The 20,166-nt window shown below is 43.0% G+C and overlaps 1 protein-coding gene across 13 annotated transcripts; it reads left to right on the forward strand.

Moving 5' to 3' along the window:
• Positions 1-1,731: 1,731 nt before the first annotated feature.
• rundc3b (RUN domain containing 3b) lies at positions 1,732-18,749 on the forward strand. 13 transcript variants are annotated; one of them, XM_021587970.3, is made up of 11 exons: positions 1,926-2,174; positions 2,996-3,057; positions 12,200-12,315; positions 12,432-12,565; positions 12,969-13,054; positions 13,172-13,261; positions 13,353-13,433; positions 13,567-13,747; positions 14,092-14,249; positions 16,740-16,843; positions 16,932-18,749. In XM_021587970.3, exons 2-11 carry the CDS (start codon positions 3,044-3,046, stop codon positions 17,075-17,077), a joined length of 1,110 nt encoding a protein of 369 aa, XP_021443645.3. In that variant the 5' UTR covers positions 1,926-2,174; positions 2,996-3,043; the 3' UTR covers positions 17,078-18,749. The 13 variants fall into 13 exon arrangements, with proteins under 13 accessions (XP_090079510.1, XP_090079518.1, XP_021443645.3 ...); XM_090223348.1 differs by having other exon boundaries at positions 12,238-12,315; XM_090223400.1 differs by lacking the exon at positions 2,996-3,057 and adding an exon at positions 16,401-16,547 and having other exon boundaries at positions 1,964-2,174; positions 16,932-18,739.
• Positions 18,750-20,166: the final 1,417 nt, after the last annotated feature.

A 20,166-nucleotide genomic window follows, 5' to 3' on the forward strand; every position in this document is an offset into this window, starting at 1 on the left:
CTGCCTTTTCCTTTCAATTAACACCTAGACAACCAGGTGAGGGGAGTTCTTTGCTAATTAGTGACTTTAATCAAGTTCAAAGGAGTGAAAACCCACAGACACTCAGCCTCCATGGAATGAGTTCGACACATGTGCCTTAAACTCACCAAATGCCTCTGTGAATCTCCTCTGCTATAAACACCATACTGACTATTCCCACTGAGCGTGTGTCAGATCAGTGTCCAAGGCACTTCAGGAAAGGGGAGGAAGGATTCAGGTATTGGAACAGCTGCAGCTCACTCCATGGCCACTGGAGGTCCCCATCTACCTGAAAACTGACATTCCTAACATTTCTATTTTTACACACCAGATAGGTGTGGTTTTACTGGGTCAGCAATAGTAGTACAGCACCCTTCGGGGAAATTAGGGTTAAGTGCCTTCCTCAAGGGCAGAGCAACAGATTTCACCTTGTCAGCTCAGGTAGTTGAACCAGCAACCTTTTAGTTACTGGCCCACCACTCTAACCACCACCTGCCACCCTATCATATCATATCATAACAGAGAACACAGTTCAAACACGTTCAATGTGGCCTGTGGCCTGATTAAATTAACATAAAAAACCTTGCTTTGCTTTCTGTTTATTGTTGCAGCACCATTTCAGCTAGTCAAATTACTGTACATGTAAATAGCTTATATTTGGCGAATACAGATTATTCTCATTCGGAACATCATCAATATACACTGCTCAAAAAAATAAAGGGAACACTTAAACAACACAATGTTACTCCAAGTCAATCAAACTTCTGTGAAATCAAACCGTCCACTTAGGAAGCAACACTGATTGACAATACATTTCACATGCTGTTGTGCAAATGGAATAGACAACAGGTGGAAATTATAGGCAATTAGCAAGACACTCCCAATAAAGGAGTAGTTCTGCAGGTGGCAACCACAGACCACTTCTCAGTTCCTATGCTTCCTGGCTGATGTTTTGGTCACTTTCGCAAATAGCGCTAGTAGCAGAGATCCAGATTCAGCACCATGGATAGCGGCCATCGGAACCACCCACGATCTGACATTTGAGAACCACAAGACTGGACAGCGGCTGATACCTCCTGGTGATCCTGTTGGAGTCATGTCCAACCTGGTCACCAGGAAGGATCAGCCAGTCATGAAAAATAAAATGTACTACTTCAATATGGAGATATCCTCAATGGCGCTGCCCATGCTGCCACAGACACTATAATGGCACTGATACAAAGATGAGTCCTGAATCTATCTCTATGATTATTCTTCAAGTGATTCTCCCAGCTGCCATTGACGTTGCTCCAGCTTCAGCCAGCCACTGTCCACAGTCTTGAAGTTGGAACTCCCACCAAGTTGACAACATTAAAATGGCCCTCAATGGCGCTGCCCATGCTGATATAGCCTTTTGGCTACTAGAGTCCTCTTTCATTCTCTATGAAATAATAGGCAACTGGGCCTGTACAGGAAGTAGCCAAAACCTAAACGAACTCTCTTGTTTCAGCTAGCCTGGGTGTCTATTTCTACTCTCTTGTGAACTCTAAATGCCATAACTCCTTATTGAATTGGCATGCCAAGTGTTGGCTTAACAATGACAGCACTGGAGTTGACATGAGCACAAACCAATCTGGTACCAGGGTATGTTTGGTGTGAAATATTTTCATTAAACCTTTTAGATGGGTGCAGATGTATGAGAGAATAAAGTACTTTTTTATACTATTGGGATGCACACATAGAAAGTCTCTTCGTCTCCCAAGACCATCGAGGTTACCATCGGTAGCCTAATTCGCTCTAAACAGGAATTTAAACCGCTCAGACTTCCCAGCACTTGGTTTGGGCGTTTTAGCACAACCCCGTGACTGTTTCTCTCCCAAATTACTGGGTGATTTCTGTTCATCCATATCCCTCTTGCCCTATATGTTGACTTTCAACAAACGAGCGAGCGTGCTGGAGTGACGCGGATAGAGCCCGCGGGCGGTGGCGTACACTGTTGAACCCAACCTGCTGATTTAAAAGAAACAGGGACAGCAAATACTGGGCACATACACTGGGGAGATACGACTAACTATGGCGAGGATGGCGTCACGTAGCCTGGGGCTGCATGTAGCTCACAAACAGGACGCTGCCAGAAGCGGAGCTGTGGAGAGGAGGAATCTACTGACTGTCTGCAGGTAAAAGAATGCTCGGCTTGATTGTGTTAATTTACTAATTGGTGAGATGATTAATGACCACATTCTCACGCGACTGGTGATTGTGTGTGGATGCTGTTGAAGACGGTAGGGTAATTGGTGATATAGGTTATATTTCTAAATGGCGCACATAACCGACCAGCGGTTGTCTTGCTTCAGTGGCATTGCGTTTACATTACAGTATTGATGGTGTTATATCGACATGAACTGTAGCCTATAACGCCGCACTACATCATTAGGGTTCTCTAATGGTCACACATACACACCCGCCGCCGCCTATGAGCCTTAATCATTTATGGAATCACAGTTACCTTCATTAATTAGGTGCCCAACTCAATACCGGTATTGTCTATAGATTTCACATGAACGAAGGTAATTCAGCACACAGCTATGAATTGGCACGGAACTGTGTGATGACTCAATTTATTAATCTGAAGTCTCATGCTCTTCGAACAGTATAAATAATAATAGTTTGGTGGGTGCTTATTTGTCCTATTTCACATGTACAAGTGTGTATTATACGAAAGTGTGTGTGTGTTTTAGATGTCGTTCTCTGTGGATAACATCATGCTGTTGAACGCCCTATCAAGTATAGCTCCATCAGACCCAGCCGTATGCCCCCTGTGGTTCTAGTGAAGAGAGAGATTTGGTAGATGAGATATATGCTACATAATCCCACTCAATCAGTAGCCACATGAGCCCCTTTTTTCTGCTCCCACACATGACTACTGGTGCATCACCATTAAAGATCACTGCTATCAGAAAGGAGTGGGCATTGTATTATCTGTCCCCTCTGTCCCCAGGGCTGCGGTTTATTTTCATGGCGAGGTGGTGTATCTCATCTCCAAGCCATGGTTGGTGACAGGTGAGGAAACCACAACCGAAGATTTATCAGGCTATGTTTTCCCATTTCTGGGGTGGCTTTTCACAACCTGTGTCAGAGTATTCTCCAGGAATGTCACTTTTCTAAATCATTTCATGTGCAGTTCTTGTGATATTAGTTAGTTGGTTTGGTGAACTATGCTCACGTGGTGAGTAACCTTGCCTGATTCCCGAAGACTCATGTTAGCTCACTAAGCTAATGCCTAGGCTTTCTCAGTGTGCTAAGTCGAGTGCTTGGGACTATAAGGTTCTACTTGCATTTTGTCCAGACTGAGTTATTGACAGCCCTGTTCTGTTCAATGTTCTCTACATATACAGTAGTCTAAATACACAAATTCATGTTGCAATTCAAGTGTAACAGAATACAAGATAAAAATCGCTGACACCTTTCAAACCAATGAGGGGTTGGAACTTTAAAGCAAATTATCTAGAACCTTATAGTCCCAAGCTCTCAAACTCTTAGTTGATGTATGCAGAGCACTTGGGTTCAATATACGTTAGTTTATAGTGAGCAACTGCTCTAAACTTAATAATCGCTTTGGGTCATCAGGACCGACTCTGCCTAAACCAATGATCGGAATAATGAAAATATAAATCCTGTGGAATGAGTTCAGATCCAATCAAACACTGCTGCAGAACATTAATAGATAGTTTATTGGTTTCATTGATTTAATATGCAGACAAGGCTGTGAAGTTCCTCTGTGTCCTCATCACTAAGGAATTATCATTGTCCACAGACACCAATACAGTCGTGCATCACCACTTGGTGTGGCAACTGCTTGACGTCCAACCGGAAGGCGCTAGGTTAGTGTGTAAGGCCCAGTTCATCCCTGGGGCTGGGCTCCCTGCCCTCTAGACCCTCTATACCAGGCAGTGTCTGCGGAAGGCCTTAAAAATGGTCAGACTCCAGCCACCCAAGTCATAGACTGTTCTCTCTGCTAACGCATGGCAAGTGGTACCAACAGAACCCTGAACAGCTGCTAACTCAAAGCCACAAGACCACTAAATAGTTGGTCTGGGTAGCTATTGGTAAACTATTTAACTATCTGCATTGACCCTTTTTGCACTAACTATGCTGCTGCTACTGTTATTTATCCTGTTGCCTAGTTACTTTACTCCTACCTATATCTACATATGGAACTCCATTACCTCGTACCCCTGGACATGGATTCAGTACTGCTACCCCGTGTATATCGCCAAGTTATCCTTACTCATTGTGGATTTATTCCACGTGTTATCTTTTTCCAAAAAAATTCTCTCTGCATTGTTAAGGGCCCGTCAGTAAGCATTTCACTGTTAGTTTACACCTGTTGTTTACAAAGCATGTGACAATTATTTTTGAATGTCATCTACCATGCTCTGGGAACTGTCATTTCTAATCACTGATGGGATGGGGGGAGATGTATAAGGACAACCGTAACCGTTTTAGGTCTGAACTTGTTGATCAGGATTCAGTGGTACACAGGGTAGACGAGCACTCATTTAAGTTCTCCTGAGACCTCTGAGCACCTGTGTCTACATGCCATCAGATCTATGTGTGCCTAAATGCCTTCTTAGAAGTGGAGTAGTAGGCCACTAAAAGCTTCTGGTCTGCCTTCGGTGGCCTTTCTCAATAGCAAGGCAATGCTCACTGAGTCTACATAGTCAAAGCTTTGCTTAAGTTTGGGTCGGTCACAGTGGTCAGGTATTCTGCCACTGTGTACTCTCTGTTTAGGGCCAAATAGCATTCTAGTTTGGTCTGTTTTTTTTGGTTAATTACTTGACACATTGGAAATAATTATCTTTTTGTTTTCTCGTGATTTGGTTGGTTCTAATTGTGTTGCTGTCATGGGGCTCTGTGGGCTCTGTTTGTGAACAGAGCCCCAGGACCAGCTTGCTTAGGGGACTCTTCTCCAGGTTAATCTCTGTAGGTGATGGCTTTGTTATGGAAGGTTTGGGAATTGCTTCATTTTAGGTGGTCTCTTTTCTGGATTTTGATAATTAGCTGGTATCGGCCTAGTTCTGCTGTGCATGCATTATTAAGTGTTTTTTTTAATGCTGTACACTGAGGAAATATTTGCAGAGTCTCAATTTGGTGTTTACCCCATTTTGTGAATTCTTGGTTTGTGAGCAGACCAAGACCTCACAACCATAAAGGGCAATTGGTTCAATAACTGATTCAAGTATTTTTAGCCAGATCCTAATTGGTGTGTCGAATTTTGTTCCTTTTGATGGCATAGAAGGCCCTTCTTGCCTTGTCGCTCAGCTCGTTCACAGATTTGTGGAAGTTACCTGTGGCGCTGATCTTTAGGCCAAGGTATGTATCATTTTGTGTGCAAATGGGTGTCTAGATGGAATTGGTATTTGTGGTCCTGGCGACTGGACCTTTTTTGGAACACTTTTTGTCTTACTGAGACTTACTGTCAGGGCCCAGGTCTGACAGAATCTGTGCAGAAGATCTAGGTGGTGCTGTAGGCCCTCCTTAGTTGGTGAGCAGAAGCATCAGATCATCAGCAAACAGTAGACATTTGACTTCATATTCTAGTAGGGTGAGGCTGGGTGCTGCAGACTGTTCTAGTGCCCAATTAATTTATATTAATATACACTGCTCAAAAAAATAAAGGGAACACTAAAATAACACATCCTAGATCTGAATGAATGAAATATTTTTATGAAATACTTTTTTCTGTACATAGTTGAATGTGCTGACAACAAAATCACACAAATTATCAATGGAAATCAAATTGATCAACCCATGGAGGTCTGGATTTGGAGTCACACTCCAAATTAAAGTGGAAAACCACACATGATGTCCCAGATGTGCTCAATTGGATTCGGGTCTGGGGAACGGGCGGGCCAGTCCATAGCATCAATGCCTTCCTCTTGCAGGAACTGCTGACACACTCCAGCCACATGAGGTCTTGCATTAGGAGGATCCCAGGGCCAACCGCACCAGCATTTGGTCTCACAAGGGGTCTGAGGATCTCATCTCGGTACCTAATGGCAGTCAGGCTACCTCTGGCGAGCACATGGAGGGCTGTGTGGCCCCCCAAAGAAATGCCACCCCACACCATGACTGACCCACCGCCAAACCGGTCATGCTGGAGGATGTTGCAGGCAGCAGAACGTTCTCCACAGCGTCTCGACTGTCACGTCTGTCACATGTGCTCAGTGTGAACCTGCTTTCATCTGTGAAGAGCACAGGGCGCCAGTGGCGAATTGGCCAATCTTGGTGTTCTCTGGCAAATGCCAAACGTCCTGCACGTTGTTGGGCTGTAAGCACAACCCCCACCTGTGGAAGTCGGGCCCTCATACCACCCTCATGGAGTCTGTTTCTGACCGTTTGAGCAGACACATGCACATTTGTGGCCTGCTGGAGGTCATTTTGCAGGGTTCTGGCAGTGCTCCTCCTGGTCCTCCTTGCACAAAGGCGGAGGTAGCGGTCCTGCTGTTGGGTTGTTGCCCTCCTACGGCCTCCTCCACGTCTCCTGATGTACCGGCCTGTCTCCTGGTAGCGCCTCCATGCTCTGGACACTAAACTGACAGACACAGCAAACCTTCTTGCCACAGCTCACATTGATGTGCCATCCTGGATGAGCTGCACTACCTGAGCCACTTTTGTGGGTTGTAAACTCATGCTACCACTAGAGTGAAAGCACTGCCAGCATTCAAGAAGCATAGGAACTGAGAAGTGGTCTGGTCAACACCTGCAGAACCACTCCTTTATTGGGGGTGTCTTGCTAATTGCCTATAATTTCCACCTGTTGTCTATTCCATTTGCACAACAGCATGTGAAATTTATTGTCAATCAGTGTTGCTTCCTAAGTGGACAGTTTGATTTCACAGAAGTGTGATTGACTTGGAGTTACATTGTGTTGTTTAAGTGTTCCCTTTATTTTTTTGCGTGTGTGTCTGTGTGTGTGTGTGTGTGTGTGTGTGTGTGTGTGTATATATATATATATGAGGTTGACCAATTATGATTTTTCCATGCCGATATTTATTTATTTATTTATTTATTTATTTATTTATTTATTTATTTATTTATTTGTAATGACAATTACAACAATACTGAATGAACACTTATTTTAACTTAATATACTGTAATACATCAATAAAATAAATGTAGCCTCAAGTAAATAATGAAACATGTTCAATTTGGTTTAAATAATGCAAAAACAAAGTGTTAGAAGTAAAAGTGCAATATGTGCCATGTACATTTTTTTTTTTAAAAGCTAACGTTTAAGTGCCTTGCTCAGAACATGAGAACATAGGAAAGCTGGTGGTTCCTTTTAACATGAGTCTTCAATATTCCCAGGTAAGAAGTTTTAGGTTGTAGTTATTATAGGACTATTTCCCTCTATACCATTTGTATTTCTTTGACTATTGGATGTTCTTATATGCACTTTAGTTTTGCCAGTGTAACAGTATAGCTTCCGTCCCTCTCCTCGCTCCTCCCTGGGCACCAGCAACACAACGACAATTAGCACATGCTAACTAGCTAGCCATTTCACTTCGGTTACATGAGTTCTCTCGGGAGTTGATAGGCTTGAAGTCATAAACAGCGCAATGCTTGACGCACAACGAAGAGCTGCTGGCAAAACGCACGAAAGTGCTGTTTGAATGAATGTTTACATGTCTGCTTCTGCCTACCACCGCTCAGTCAGATACTTAGATACTTGTATGCTCAGTCAGATTATATGCAATGCAGGACACGCTAGATAATATCTATTAATATCATCAACCATGTGTAGTTAACTAGTGATTATGATTGATTTTTTTATAAGATAAGTTTAATGCTAGCTAGCAACTTACCTTGGCTTACTGCATTCTCGTAACAGGCAGTCTCCTTGTGGAGTGCAACGAGAGAGGCAGGTCGTTATTGCGTTGGACTTGTTAACTAGAAGGTTGCAAGATTGCCACCTTGTCAGCTCGGGGGATCAAATCTGTCGTTCTGCCCCTGAATAAGGCAGTTAACCCACTGTTCCTAGGCCGTCATTGAAAATAAGAATTTGTTCTTAACTGACTTCCTAGTTAAATAAAGGTATAAACAAAAAAAAAAACGGCAAATCGGCGCCCAAAAATACCGATTTCCGATTGTTATGAAAACTTGAATTCGGCCCTAATTTTACATACACTATGTTGACTGTGCCTTTAAACAGCTTGGAAAATTCCAGAATATCATGTCATGGCTATAGAAACTTCTGATAGACTTCAATTAGTCAATTGGAGGTGTACCTGTGGATGTATTTCAAGGCCTACCTTCAAACTCAGTGCATCTTTGCTTGACATCATGAGGAAATCAGCCAAGACCTCAGAAAAAGAATTGTAGACTTCCACAAGTCTGGTTCATCCTTGGGAGCAGTTTCCAAATACCTGGAGGTACCACGTGTACTATTGTTTGTACAGATGAACAAGTATAAACGCCATGGGACCACGCAGCCGTTGTACCGCTCATGATGGAGACGTGTTCTGTCTTCTAGAGATGAATGTACTTTGGTGCGAAAAGTGCAAATCAATCCCAAAACAACAACAAATGACCTTGTGAAGATGCTGGAGGAAGCAGGTACAGAAGTATCTACAGTGGCCTCCACAATTACTGGCAATGCACAAACAATACTTAAAAAAATATAAACAATATAATTATAGAGAAACTCAAAATACCAACATGTGAGAAATACTGTACTTTATTAATGTTTCAATGGAACCAACCAAAATCATAATTATTTAATACAAAATAAATGTAACCAAAATCAAGGTTTCATCATTTTTGGCACTCATTTAGTACTTAGTGCAACCACCTCTGGCAAGGATAACAGTATGGAGTCTTTTCCTGTAATGTTTGACAAGGTTAAGGAACACATTTGAAGGGATTTTGGACCATTCCTCTATGCAGATTCTTCATATTATTGGGTTTGCACTTATCAACTGCTCTCTTCCACTCAGCCCACAGGTTTTCGATTGGATTGAGGTCGACTGAGATGGCCATGGCAGAACATTGATTTTGTTGTCACAGAACCATTTCTGTGTGGATCTTGAGGTATGTTTCGGGTCATTGTCTTGTTGGAAAGTCCACCTACGGCCCAAGTCCCAACCTTCTGGCAGAGGCAACCAGATTGCCAGCCAAAATTGCCTGATACTTCGTGGAATTCATCATGCCATCAATCTTAACCAGTGCCACTAGACCTCTGGAATTAAAACCGCCCCAAAACATCACTGACCCCTTCCATATTTCACCGTGGGTATGAGGTGCCTCTCCTTGTATGCATCTCTGTTTCGACGTCAAACGGTGCCGATGCTGTATCTGACCAAAACGTTCCATTTTGGTCTCATCTGACCAGAGCACCTTCTTCCAGTCATAATTTAAATTACTTTTGGCAAACTTCAAGCTTCTGTGTCTTGGGGTCAGAAAGGGCTTTCTTCTGGCAACCCTTCCAAAGAGCCTGTGGTTGTGGAGGTGGCTTCTGATGGTGCTTTTTCTTCTGATGGTGCTTTTTGAAACCTGGTGACCCCAAGACGCCACCAAGGCCTGCAATTCTTTCACAGTGATTCTTGGGGATTTTATTGCTTCTTTTATCATCCTCAAATGCATTTGCGTCCTCGACCTGTGAGCTTTTCAACTGTGCCATATCTTTTGAATTTAAGAATTGCCCTGACAGTGCTCAGTGGTATATTCAATAGTTTGTGGATCTTGTAGCCATTACCAGATACATGAAGGTCTACAACCATTTGTCTCTTTTGAACTGCCAGTTCTTTTGTCTTCATGGTGTTGAATGACAGCGGGATATTGCATGTGTTACCTCATTTTTATACCCTAGGGAAACAGGAAGTGATGTAATGGCTCAATATAGCTCCTTAAGACTTAGATAAACTTAAATAAGTGGAATTTAATTTGGTTTAATTTTTGGTAGATGTTATTTTCAATCTTTAAGGGTGCCATTAATTGTGAAACCTTGATTTGGAGGACATTGATTTTTCATTGAAACATTAATAAAGTACAGTATTTCTCACATGTTGGTATTTTGAGTATCTCTAATTATATTGTTTATATTTAAGAATTGTTGGTGCGTTACCAGTCAGGGGTGCCAGTCATTTTGGAGCCCACTGTATATCCACAGTAAAATGAGACCTATATCGATACAACCTGAAAGGCCGCTCCGCAAGGAAGAAGCCACTGCTTCCAAACTGCCATTAAAAAAGCCAGACTACAGTTTGCAACTGCACATGGGGACGTATTTTTTGGAGAAATGTCCTCTGGTCTGACTGTTTGGCCATCATGACCATCGTTATGTTTGGAGGTTAAAAGGGGAGGCTTGCAAGCCGACGAACACCATCTCAACTGAAGCACGGGGGCAGCTTCATGTTGTGGGGGTGCTTTGCTGCTGGAGGGACTTGTGCACTTAACAAAATAGATGGCATCATGAGGCAGGAAAACTCTGGATATATTGAAGCAACATCTCAAGACATCAGTCAGGAAGTTAAAGCTTGGTCACAAATGGGTCTTCCAAATGGACAATGACCCCAAGCATACTTCCAAAGATGTGGCAAAATTGCTTAAGGACAACAAAGTCAAGGTATTGGAGTGGCCATCACAAAGCCCTGACCTCAATCCTATGGAAAATGTGTGGGTAGAACTGAAAAAGCGTGTGCGAGCAAGGAGGCCCACAAACCTGACTCGGATACACCAGCTATGTCAGGAGGAATGGGCCAAATTTCACCCAACTTATTGTGGGAAACTTGTGGAAGGCTACCCACGTTTGACCCAAGTTAAATAATTTAAAGGCAATGCTACCAAATACTAATTGGGTGTATGTAAACTTCTGACCCAACTGGGAATGTGATGAAAGAAATAAAAGCTGAAATAAATCATTCTCTCTACTATTATTCTGACATTTCACATTCTTAAAATAAAGTGATGATCCTAAGTCAGGGAATTTTTACTCTGATTTAAATGTCAGGAATTGTGAAAACGAGTTTAAATGTATTTGGCTACGGTGTATGTAAACTTCCGACTTCAACTGTATATATCTGTGAGACTCGGTTAAGGTCAGTGATAAAGTAGTCTAGGGATAAGCTATAGCTGCACCTAACGTAGGAGTCCCCTTGAAGCCTACCATTGACTATGTACATACCATACCCAGCGTGCAACAAAGCTGCAGGAATTGTGACCTGTTTTTGTTGTGCCTAGGGGGGTATATGGGGGAGGGAATTATATATTTTATTTAACTAAGCAAGTCAGTTAAGAACAAATTCTTATTTACAATGACGGCCAAACTCGGATGACGCTGGACCTAGTTGTGTGCTGCCCTATGGGGCTCCCAATCACGGATCCAAACCAGGTACTGCAGTGACACCTCTTGCACTGACATGCAGTGTCTTAGACCTCTGCGCCACTCGGGAATGCTGTCACCTCCAGGTAGATGTTTGTCCCCCTGTGTTGCTGAGGTGTCCGGTTCTGGCATTTAGATCGCCACAGACTAGTACATGTCCCTATCCCTGGAAATGATAGATTTCCCCCTGCGGGATGTCGAAGCTGTCTTCATTAAAGTATGGGGATTCTAGTGGGGGAATTTGGTATGTCTTCCTGTGTATGTAATGGAACAAACTGAAACCTTATTGCCTGTCCTGTTTAGATAAAGCTTTGTCTGCCCAGTCACCCCACTGCCACTTAACCTGCTACTGTGTGTCTGCAGTACAAGCCCCACCACACAGAGATGACTGTTACATCTTTGTCTGACCAACATGGAAATGAGGCCATTTAAGACTACTGAGATGCATCCCTGTATTCCAGAATCCACACAGTCATTTCCTGTGTTTGCTTCATTGCATTAAATCTCCTCGGTGCTTAATAACCTAGACACTAGTTAGAGTATCTCTGGTCAGGAGCCCTATCATTGTTGTCATGCCCCACAATCTGACCTCTGGGCAATCTACCTATATGCTTATGACAGTGATTTAAAAAAATATATTTTTTGGTATATTGTCAACGCTCCACTGATAGTGTGCAGTAGAGATTGGGTTTCCTAAAGCCTATAAATCTGTTCAGTCAGAAGATCTCCTCTCCCTAGAGTCACATTTAACAGCATGTCAGAGAGAAACGCACTGATCCGGTTGGAAATCAGTGCAGACTCAGTTAAGTGTGTGTACAGGTTTTCAGTGAAGACGTTGATTGACCGCTCCTGTTTAGACACGATAGACGACTCCTCTCCAGAGTTCACCAACTTCGTCTCCATCCTGGAACAGATTCTCAGTCACAGACTCAAAGGTAGAGTAACACACCATTACATGCTTAAAGCCCTTCTCATCTGGACCACTGCTGGGTTTTGGAGTCAATATGCCACCTATAAATGTAGCTCGCTCGCTTGCTCTCGCTCCTCCCAGGTCAGACTACGTGGTTTGGTTATGAGACTCATCGTAGTTTCTGGGATTATGTAAAAGCAGCCTGCAGTAAAGTCTCTCCCAGCTGCATCCACAGCATTGAGAGCATGGAGAATGTCCGCTCCTCCAGAGCTAAGGTGTGTGTGTCTGCACGAGAGAGAGGTTGCTGGTTACGCTGGAAAGCCTTGAGCCATGGACCTTAATGATAACATCAATATTCCCACAGATCTAAAACACACAACTCTCAGCCTTTTCTGATGAAATTACACACAGAACAAAAGACAGCTTTGTTCAGAAGCTTTAAACAATGAATACTGTAGTGTTGTCCAAGAGAACGCCACAGCTCCGGCACACACGCACACACGCACACACGTACGCACCCATGCATGCACACTTGCGTGCAGGTGCACAAACTCAATCAGCTGACTGTTGCTAAGTAGGAAGGGCAGCATGTATTTGTATGATAATGATGTCTGTTTTAAAGAGCTACTATGCAGGTCTGATGTATAATGGAAACTTAAGGACTGTGTGTGTCCACAGGGTCGGGCGTGGATCAGGCTGGTGCTGATGGAGAAGAGGCTGTCTGAGTACATCTCCTCCGCCCTGAGGGACTTCAAAACCACCAGGTCTTTCTCTCTGGCACACACACACACACAATGGCAATACAAAACACCAGACTGAGTTGAGTGTTGGTTTTAGGTGTTCTGAGGATGGAGCTAGTGTGTGTGTTCTATGTTGTGTAGGAAATGGTATGAGGATGGGGCCATCATGCTAGGTGAGGAGGCGGGGCTGCTAGCAGATACACTCATCGGTCTCAACACCATTGACTTCAGGTACTCGTATATTATTTATAGTGTTGCTGAGTCATAGCTCAGGTTATACAGTAAAGGTCTCAATTAAAGTGTGTTTTCCTCTGGTGGTTAGCTTCTGTCTGAAAGGGGAGGGGCTGAATGGAAGCTGCCCAGCGGTGATTGACTATATGCCTTATCTGAAGTCGTTTCAGAGGTATGTGGGAGTCAATCTTTTAGTCCTTTACCTGCTATTATGTACCCCCCCCCCCCTCCTGTATGTGCCCTATAAATTGAACTCCTACCCCCTCTGTAGTACCCTCTGAAGTGTGCCCTTTCCCCCTGTGTAGAGAGAACAGCATCAGCAGTGACGAGGAGGAGTTGAGGACCCTGGGGAGCAGCGGCAGCGAGAACATCACCCCTGAAAAGATGGCCGCCAGCACTGCGGAGGCCATCTTAACCGAGCAGAGCAGCTGGGTCTGCAGGTGTAAACGACTAGAGCAGAAATACCGCATGGCACTGGAACAGAAGGTAACGTCCCAGTGTGTGTATTGTATGTGTGTGTTGCAGAACACTGTATTGCACTATAGAATGCAGGTGTATTTGTGCATGAGACACTGAGACTGAGGTGTCTGTGGAATAATTGGAAAGTTAGAAATCAAAATGTCAGGCTAACTCAGTGCTCTGAGGAAATGTGCTCTCTTGAGGAAATGGAAACGCACACAGCTTGATATCATTCATTCCATCCTCACCAGAGAACAAATCTATAGTGCCTCCTTTACCAAAACAAAAATCTTCCCTTGTTTATCTGTTTTGCTACTGCAAAAAATGTAATAATGCAACAACTCACGCGTGTGTGTGTGTGTGCGCGCCAGTGTTATCTGGAAGAGATGGTTCATCTGAGAGAGGCCCAGCTGTCTCAAGTGATTCCTCAGAACAAAGCTCTTCAGCAGAGACTAACAGACACACACCTCTCACACACACTGGAGAAGGAACAACTAGAATACATCGTGCTGGAGCTCCAGGACCAACTGTGAGTTTGTGTATCTGTGAGTGGGTGGAATGACCAGCTGTGAGTGTGACATTTTAACCACAGCGAGAGGGCCAGGGAATGCAGGAGTAGTGCACACAGCTATGTCTTACTATACTTGTAAGGACTTCTTGGGGACCAACAACCTTAACTCCTAAACCTAACCACTAACCCTAATTCTAACCTTAACCCTAAAGACTAAAATGGTTATTTTCACAAGTGAGGACCTGCAAAATGTCCCCACTTTTCCGAGGACTTATACTTAGAGGTATAGGAAAGTGTGTGTGTGTGTGTGTGTGTGTGACACAAGGTTATTTGAAGTTCAGTTCGTTTTCTGATCCACTTGTCCTTTTAATTTAGTTTATTTTATGAAGAAAAATATATATATATATTTTTTTGTTTTAGTGTTAGGGACAGAATGCCACTATGGGCCAGTAATACATAAGGTGATGGGTCAGGTCATAGGTTAACCTCTACGTGATCGGTGTGTATAATGCCATGTTAATACCATGTTATTGTTTGAGGAGAGTGCCCAATTATGAACTTGAAAATGTGTAAATAAACCAAATAGGCACATTTGGGCAGTCTTGAACAGATATGCAATGGTTCATTGGAACTGTCTAAAACGTTGCACATGCACTGCTGCCATCTAGTGGCCAAAATCTAAATTGCGCCTGGGCTGGAATAATACATTATGGTCTTTCTCTTGCCTTTCAGAGATGGTTAAAAAAAAACATGTTTTTTTTTCTTTGTATTATCTTTTACCAGATGTGTGTTTATTCTCCTACATAATTTTCACATTTCCACAAACTTCAAAGTGTTTCCTTTCAAATGGTTTCAAGAATATGCATATCCTTGCTACAGGCAGATTTGGGTATGTCATTTTGGGTGAAAATTGGGGGGGGGGGGGGGGGGGGAAAGGATCTGATCCTTATGAGGTTTTTAAGTTAGGTTTAAAAGTAGACTCGGTAAGATGATGTAGATGCCCCCGTGTACACAGTAGTATTGGAGCGTGAGGCTTAACTTCTCTGTTTTGGTCCCATAGCTACCATGTTGCATCGTGCAAATCTCAGAGCGGACCACTTTTGTCAAGCCTTTCAAAATGTGTTGCATTGTGGGAGAAAAATGGTCTGACTTGCACCTACATGTCAACTGCTTGAACATTACAAAAATGTGATCAAAGGTTGTTGACTGCAAGTTTCTGCTCTTCACCAACTTAATTCTGCAACCATCGCCTGTATTGTGGGAAGCTCTATTGCCAACCAATCATCAGGGTTGTTTTGTTTGACCCACGCGAACGTGACCAAAGACATGACTGAAACGGGAACCATATAAATAAATGTGCTCTGAGCCTCTCTCTCACTAATTGATAGGATTTCAGTTTGAGTGTGATTTGGGAAATAGATGTTTATTTAGACATTATAAAGAAAACATTTTCTAAACGATGGCAACACTGCCATGTTGATCTGAGCCTTGCTGTTGGAAAACCACAACTTTGGGCTGTCACAGATGCATCTCCCCTGACTTCACTCCTCCACTTTTGCCTGCAGTCGGATGCTTTCGGCCTTACCACTGAAACGCCCCCAATATCTGCGGTGCTGCTCATGGCGCCGTCATCTTGCTGAATCTACCTTTAAATATGAATGTGGCCTGCCAGATTCAGAAGCTTGATAATTATATTTTATTTGAGTTCATTTTGGAGTCAAAGATAATAGTTTGAGTATAGTTTTAGTTTTTCAAAACAGATTTGTTCGTTTTATTTCAGTTTATAGTTTTTTCATAATTTGTTTGTTTACTGTATAACCTTGGTGTGATGACTTGGCCTGGGTGAATCATCAGAGGAGATGGTGTGATCAATTTCACCTCTTCCTTTCCACCTTCTGATCAATATTTTAATCTGGGTTGTGAGGATTTCCTTAGCTTTCCAAATGCTGGTGTTGAAACTGCAGTCATCTCTCAAACCAACAATCAGTCAGAGGTATGGATTTACAGACACAACATAGGGAGGTAAAGGTAGAGAGAAGGTGAGGAGAGATTACAGAGAGACTGGGGTACATAGCATATTTTGGGACAGAATGTTCCAGGAACACAATAGGAGTAGCTAGTGTCTTGACAGTATAGGTTTGTGTGCGTGTATATTTCATCCTGCTGAAGGATGGCGCTGAAGAACCATGACTTGAGGTCCAGACAAGAACTGACTGCACATCTGACCAATCAGTGGCCTTCACACGGTGCCATGGATACCAATGCTGTTGCCTTGGATACCATGCTGTACAGGAATAGGGTGGGGCAGTGGGAGGAGTATGTAAACAGGGATAAATTCCTATTCCACAACTTCCTCACTTACACGCCATATATTTATATACTGTACCTGTGAGAAGTTCTGTGAAAAAAAAATATGAATTTTAACATTCCAAATGGTTATTCCAATGTAGCCACAACACTACTTAGATGCATCCAGAGAGTCCACTCTAATGTCTCTGTGTTCTACAGGAAGAATTTCCAGAGTCTAGAGCAGCTGTCCCAGACCTCTCTGGAGCCCTCACACACACTCAACCTGGACACTAGACCAGCCAGCTCACACTGGCACCACCATGGTGTGTGTGTGCATTTCTGTGCTCTCCCCCACTACCAATAAATAATAATAATTTTCTGCATGTGTTAACCCCCTCTTCTGCTCCCCAGGGAAGGAAGACACCCCCTCTCTGATAGGTCTGTGTGGGTCTCTGCAGTCAGTAGCCAGCAATAAGTCCCTGGCCAGCCTGAAGTCCAGTGAGTGTCTAGCCAGCCCCACCACAGAGATGACCAGTCCTGACCTCACCCCGTCCTAGAACCAGAGACCAAGAGATCCAGCACATGGTTTGGAGAAAGAGAGCCAGATTTGGATCCTGCAATTGGAACTTAGCCTTTTTGAATAACATTCCACCCCATCCCCTCCTAAACCCAGAGATCTAACTTCGTCCCCAGGCTCAATTGATGGATTTACCAGGGATGCAACACAGGTCGTAGAATCATACAACTGTGCATAGAGATTTATTTATTGTGATTTCTATGACTAAATCACATGGAATCTGGATCCAGGAACTCTGAGTTTTAAATAAATATTGAAGGAACTCATGGCTCAAAGCATGGGAGCCGCAGTCAATCATTTGGAATTTACAACCCGGACTGACCCTGGAACCAGCGCTTCAGTAATCAGTCCTTCAATGTAAGCGCAGAGCCGTTGGAAAAAACAGGACTGTATTGACCAGGAGCGACCTCATGTTTATTTATTTGTTTGTTGTATATCTGCACTGATGGGAAAATAACTGCATAGTTGAAAGCCAGTTCCGGGTAGGTATGCTGTAGGTATACTGTTGTCACCTATCTTATGTGTTCAGATCACTGCAGACCAAGGAGAACGTCACTTGACACTATTGGGATGCAGACCTTTTGTGTCACTTAAAGGACTCCTCATGATGTAAACATGCTCAGCATCCCAGAGATTGACAAAACTTGAGGAATTGCTATCTTTAGGATTTATTTAGGGAGGGGAAAAGAGTGAACGTTAGGGTTTGTTTCTCAAGTGTTAAAGCCTGTAGACTAGTGGTTCTGTTCATGCCTCTTCAACTTGCAGGTGTTGTTGTCCTGTTACCCTGGCAACTTAAGTGAGCTCTACTATAGATGGCCATGGTGGGTCTGTCTCAGCGGCCAAAAAATACACCTCAAAGAATGGACATATTTAGGTATTGTATTCCTGCCAGAGGACTGGACTATCCTCATTATTTATAAGTCTTTAGAGTAATCATGTTGGAAGTGCCTTGAAATATCTAGAGGAGAACAGTTGCTTTTATGTCTTCTGTTTCTACGGTCAATCCTCTGGTACCTGACTTGTAGCCATAATCATATTATTGATGGCATTGAATGTATCTCATAAACTATCAAAATGAAGTCGCACACTCCATATATAAACTCCGTCATTTATTGGGTATTTACCAACGTTTCGGCTTCACTGTGCCTTCTTCAGGCAGTGATGGCGACACGTTGGTAAATAGCCAATAAATTACTGTGAGTTTATATATGGAGTGTGCGACTTTATTTGCCATTAGTCAGCACCTCCACACAAACACATTGTTCTGGGTGTGCGCCAGCGCAATTTTTTTACATTTATTTTTAAATTGACTATCTCATCCACAATCCGTTTTGGATTTAACCACACAGTGTTATCTTTATGCGTCATAAAGGGTTTGTGTTCTCAGGAAATGTTTCCTGTCCAACAGGGTTAGGTTGAACCGTTTGGTTAGGTTGAACATGATAGTCTGTATTGGGGTTGCATGTTCTGTCTGACTGCGTTGAGATTTATTTTGATCAGAGGCATGTGGGGAAAGTGTTCAGGGTGTGTTCTGTCTGTCACTCTCTCACACACACACAGTTAATTGTATTGCGATATTGCACATTGATTTTATTACTTTGATTTATTTATTTTCTCCTGCTATTTTGAATAAACTACTGTACTAAACAATATATTTAGTCTTGTTTTTAAAAAATTGTATTCTGTACCTGTGTATGTTTAGTACAGTATGTTCATTCCCTGTGTATACACATGGATCTCCATGTTTTACCCCTACCATACCCCTAGCGTTAGAGCGGGATGTAACGGTTAACTCAGCAGGCCCCGGTCCAAAATAAAGTCCCTGACAGTAACATTAAACTGGTGTTTAATGACCTGTTCTGTCACCATAGGGCTCAAATTAAGCACAGTAAATCACAACTTACTCCAGCAGCTACTGAGGAGTAGGAGGAATCTCCAGCCCAGCAACACAGATATTTAAATCCCTGCTCACTAAACAAGACTGATACAAACAGCTGAGAACTAGACTAATATTTTATTTTTAGAAAATGGCTTATAGAGTCCCCCCCACTCTCTCCTTAAGGAGCTGTACTGTCTCACATATCAGTTTACATGGCAATGCACATTTTACTGGCTTCACACACACAGATCTCCCAGATCTTTGTGTATCTGTTCTGTAAGATAGTTTGAGTCCTGTGTCTTCTAACTACAACTGCGAAACTATTCATCAACACTGTGGTAAGAAAGCTGCTGACTAAACCAGGGTGAGTTTTCACATTGAAAGTAACCTCACTCCAAATGCCATTAGGGAGTGACAAAATGGCCTCCCAGGCATCTGTCCCAGAGAAAGATCTCTCCTGTCCTGTGCGCTCACAAACCCTCAAGGAACCTGTTGTCCTGTGCGCTCTGAAACCCTCAAGGAACCTGTTGTCCTGTGCGCTCTGAAACCCTCAAGGAACCTGTTGTCCTGTGCGCTCTGAAACCCTCACGGAACCTGTTCTCCTGTCCTGTGGCCATAGCTGCTGTATAGCCTGTCTGGAGTCATACTGGAAACAGATGGAATCATGGGAATGTCCAGTGTGCAGCATAAAATGCTATAAGGATTCGATGGATCTTGCTCTGAAGAACCTGTGTATGCCGGGTGAGAGTTTCAGTTAAAAAACATGTCTACACAGCAAGCTACTCACACTGTTCTGTTTGGAGCATGAAGAGCCGATCTGTTCGGTGTGTGAGGGTTCAAGTAAACAAACACATGACTGTATCCCAGTAGATGAGGCAGCTCTGGATCGCAAGGTACGATACAAAATATCAACTAACATACACAGTACATTCACTATAACAGGATCATTCTCTCCTAGCAAATGTCTAGTGTAGAAGAGGTCCTTATCATATTCAGCTACCCTGTCGTACTTGTACAGCCTTGATGTTCTCTTTTGAAAAGCAACATTTTTCTAAGGCCTTGTTTTGTTTAGATTGATCAGAATGTGATCTCATAAATCCATCCAATTTTGTGTGCAATCATTAAAATCACACGTAAATGCACAGCAGCTGGAGGGATTTAAAGAAGTTAAGCTCTGCTGTTTCTTCAAA

The sequence above is a fragment of the Oncorhynchus mykiss genome, chromosome 3 (genome assembly GCF_057628025.1).
Source record: "Oncorhynchus mykiss isolate SJ-2025 chromosome 3, ASM5762802v1, whole genome shotgun sequence".
Lineage (NCBI taxonomy): Eukaryota > Metazoa > Chordata > Actinopteri > Salmoniformes > Salmonidae > Oncorhynchus > Oncorhynchus mykiss.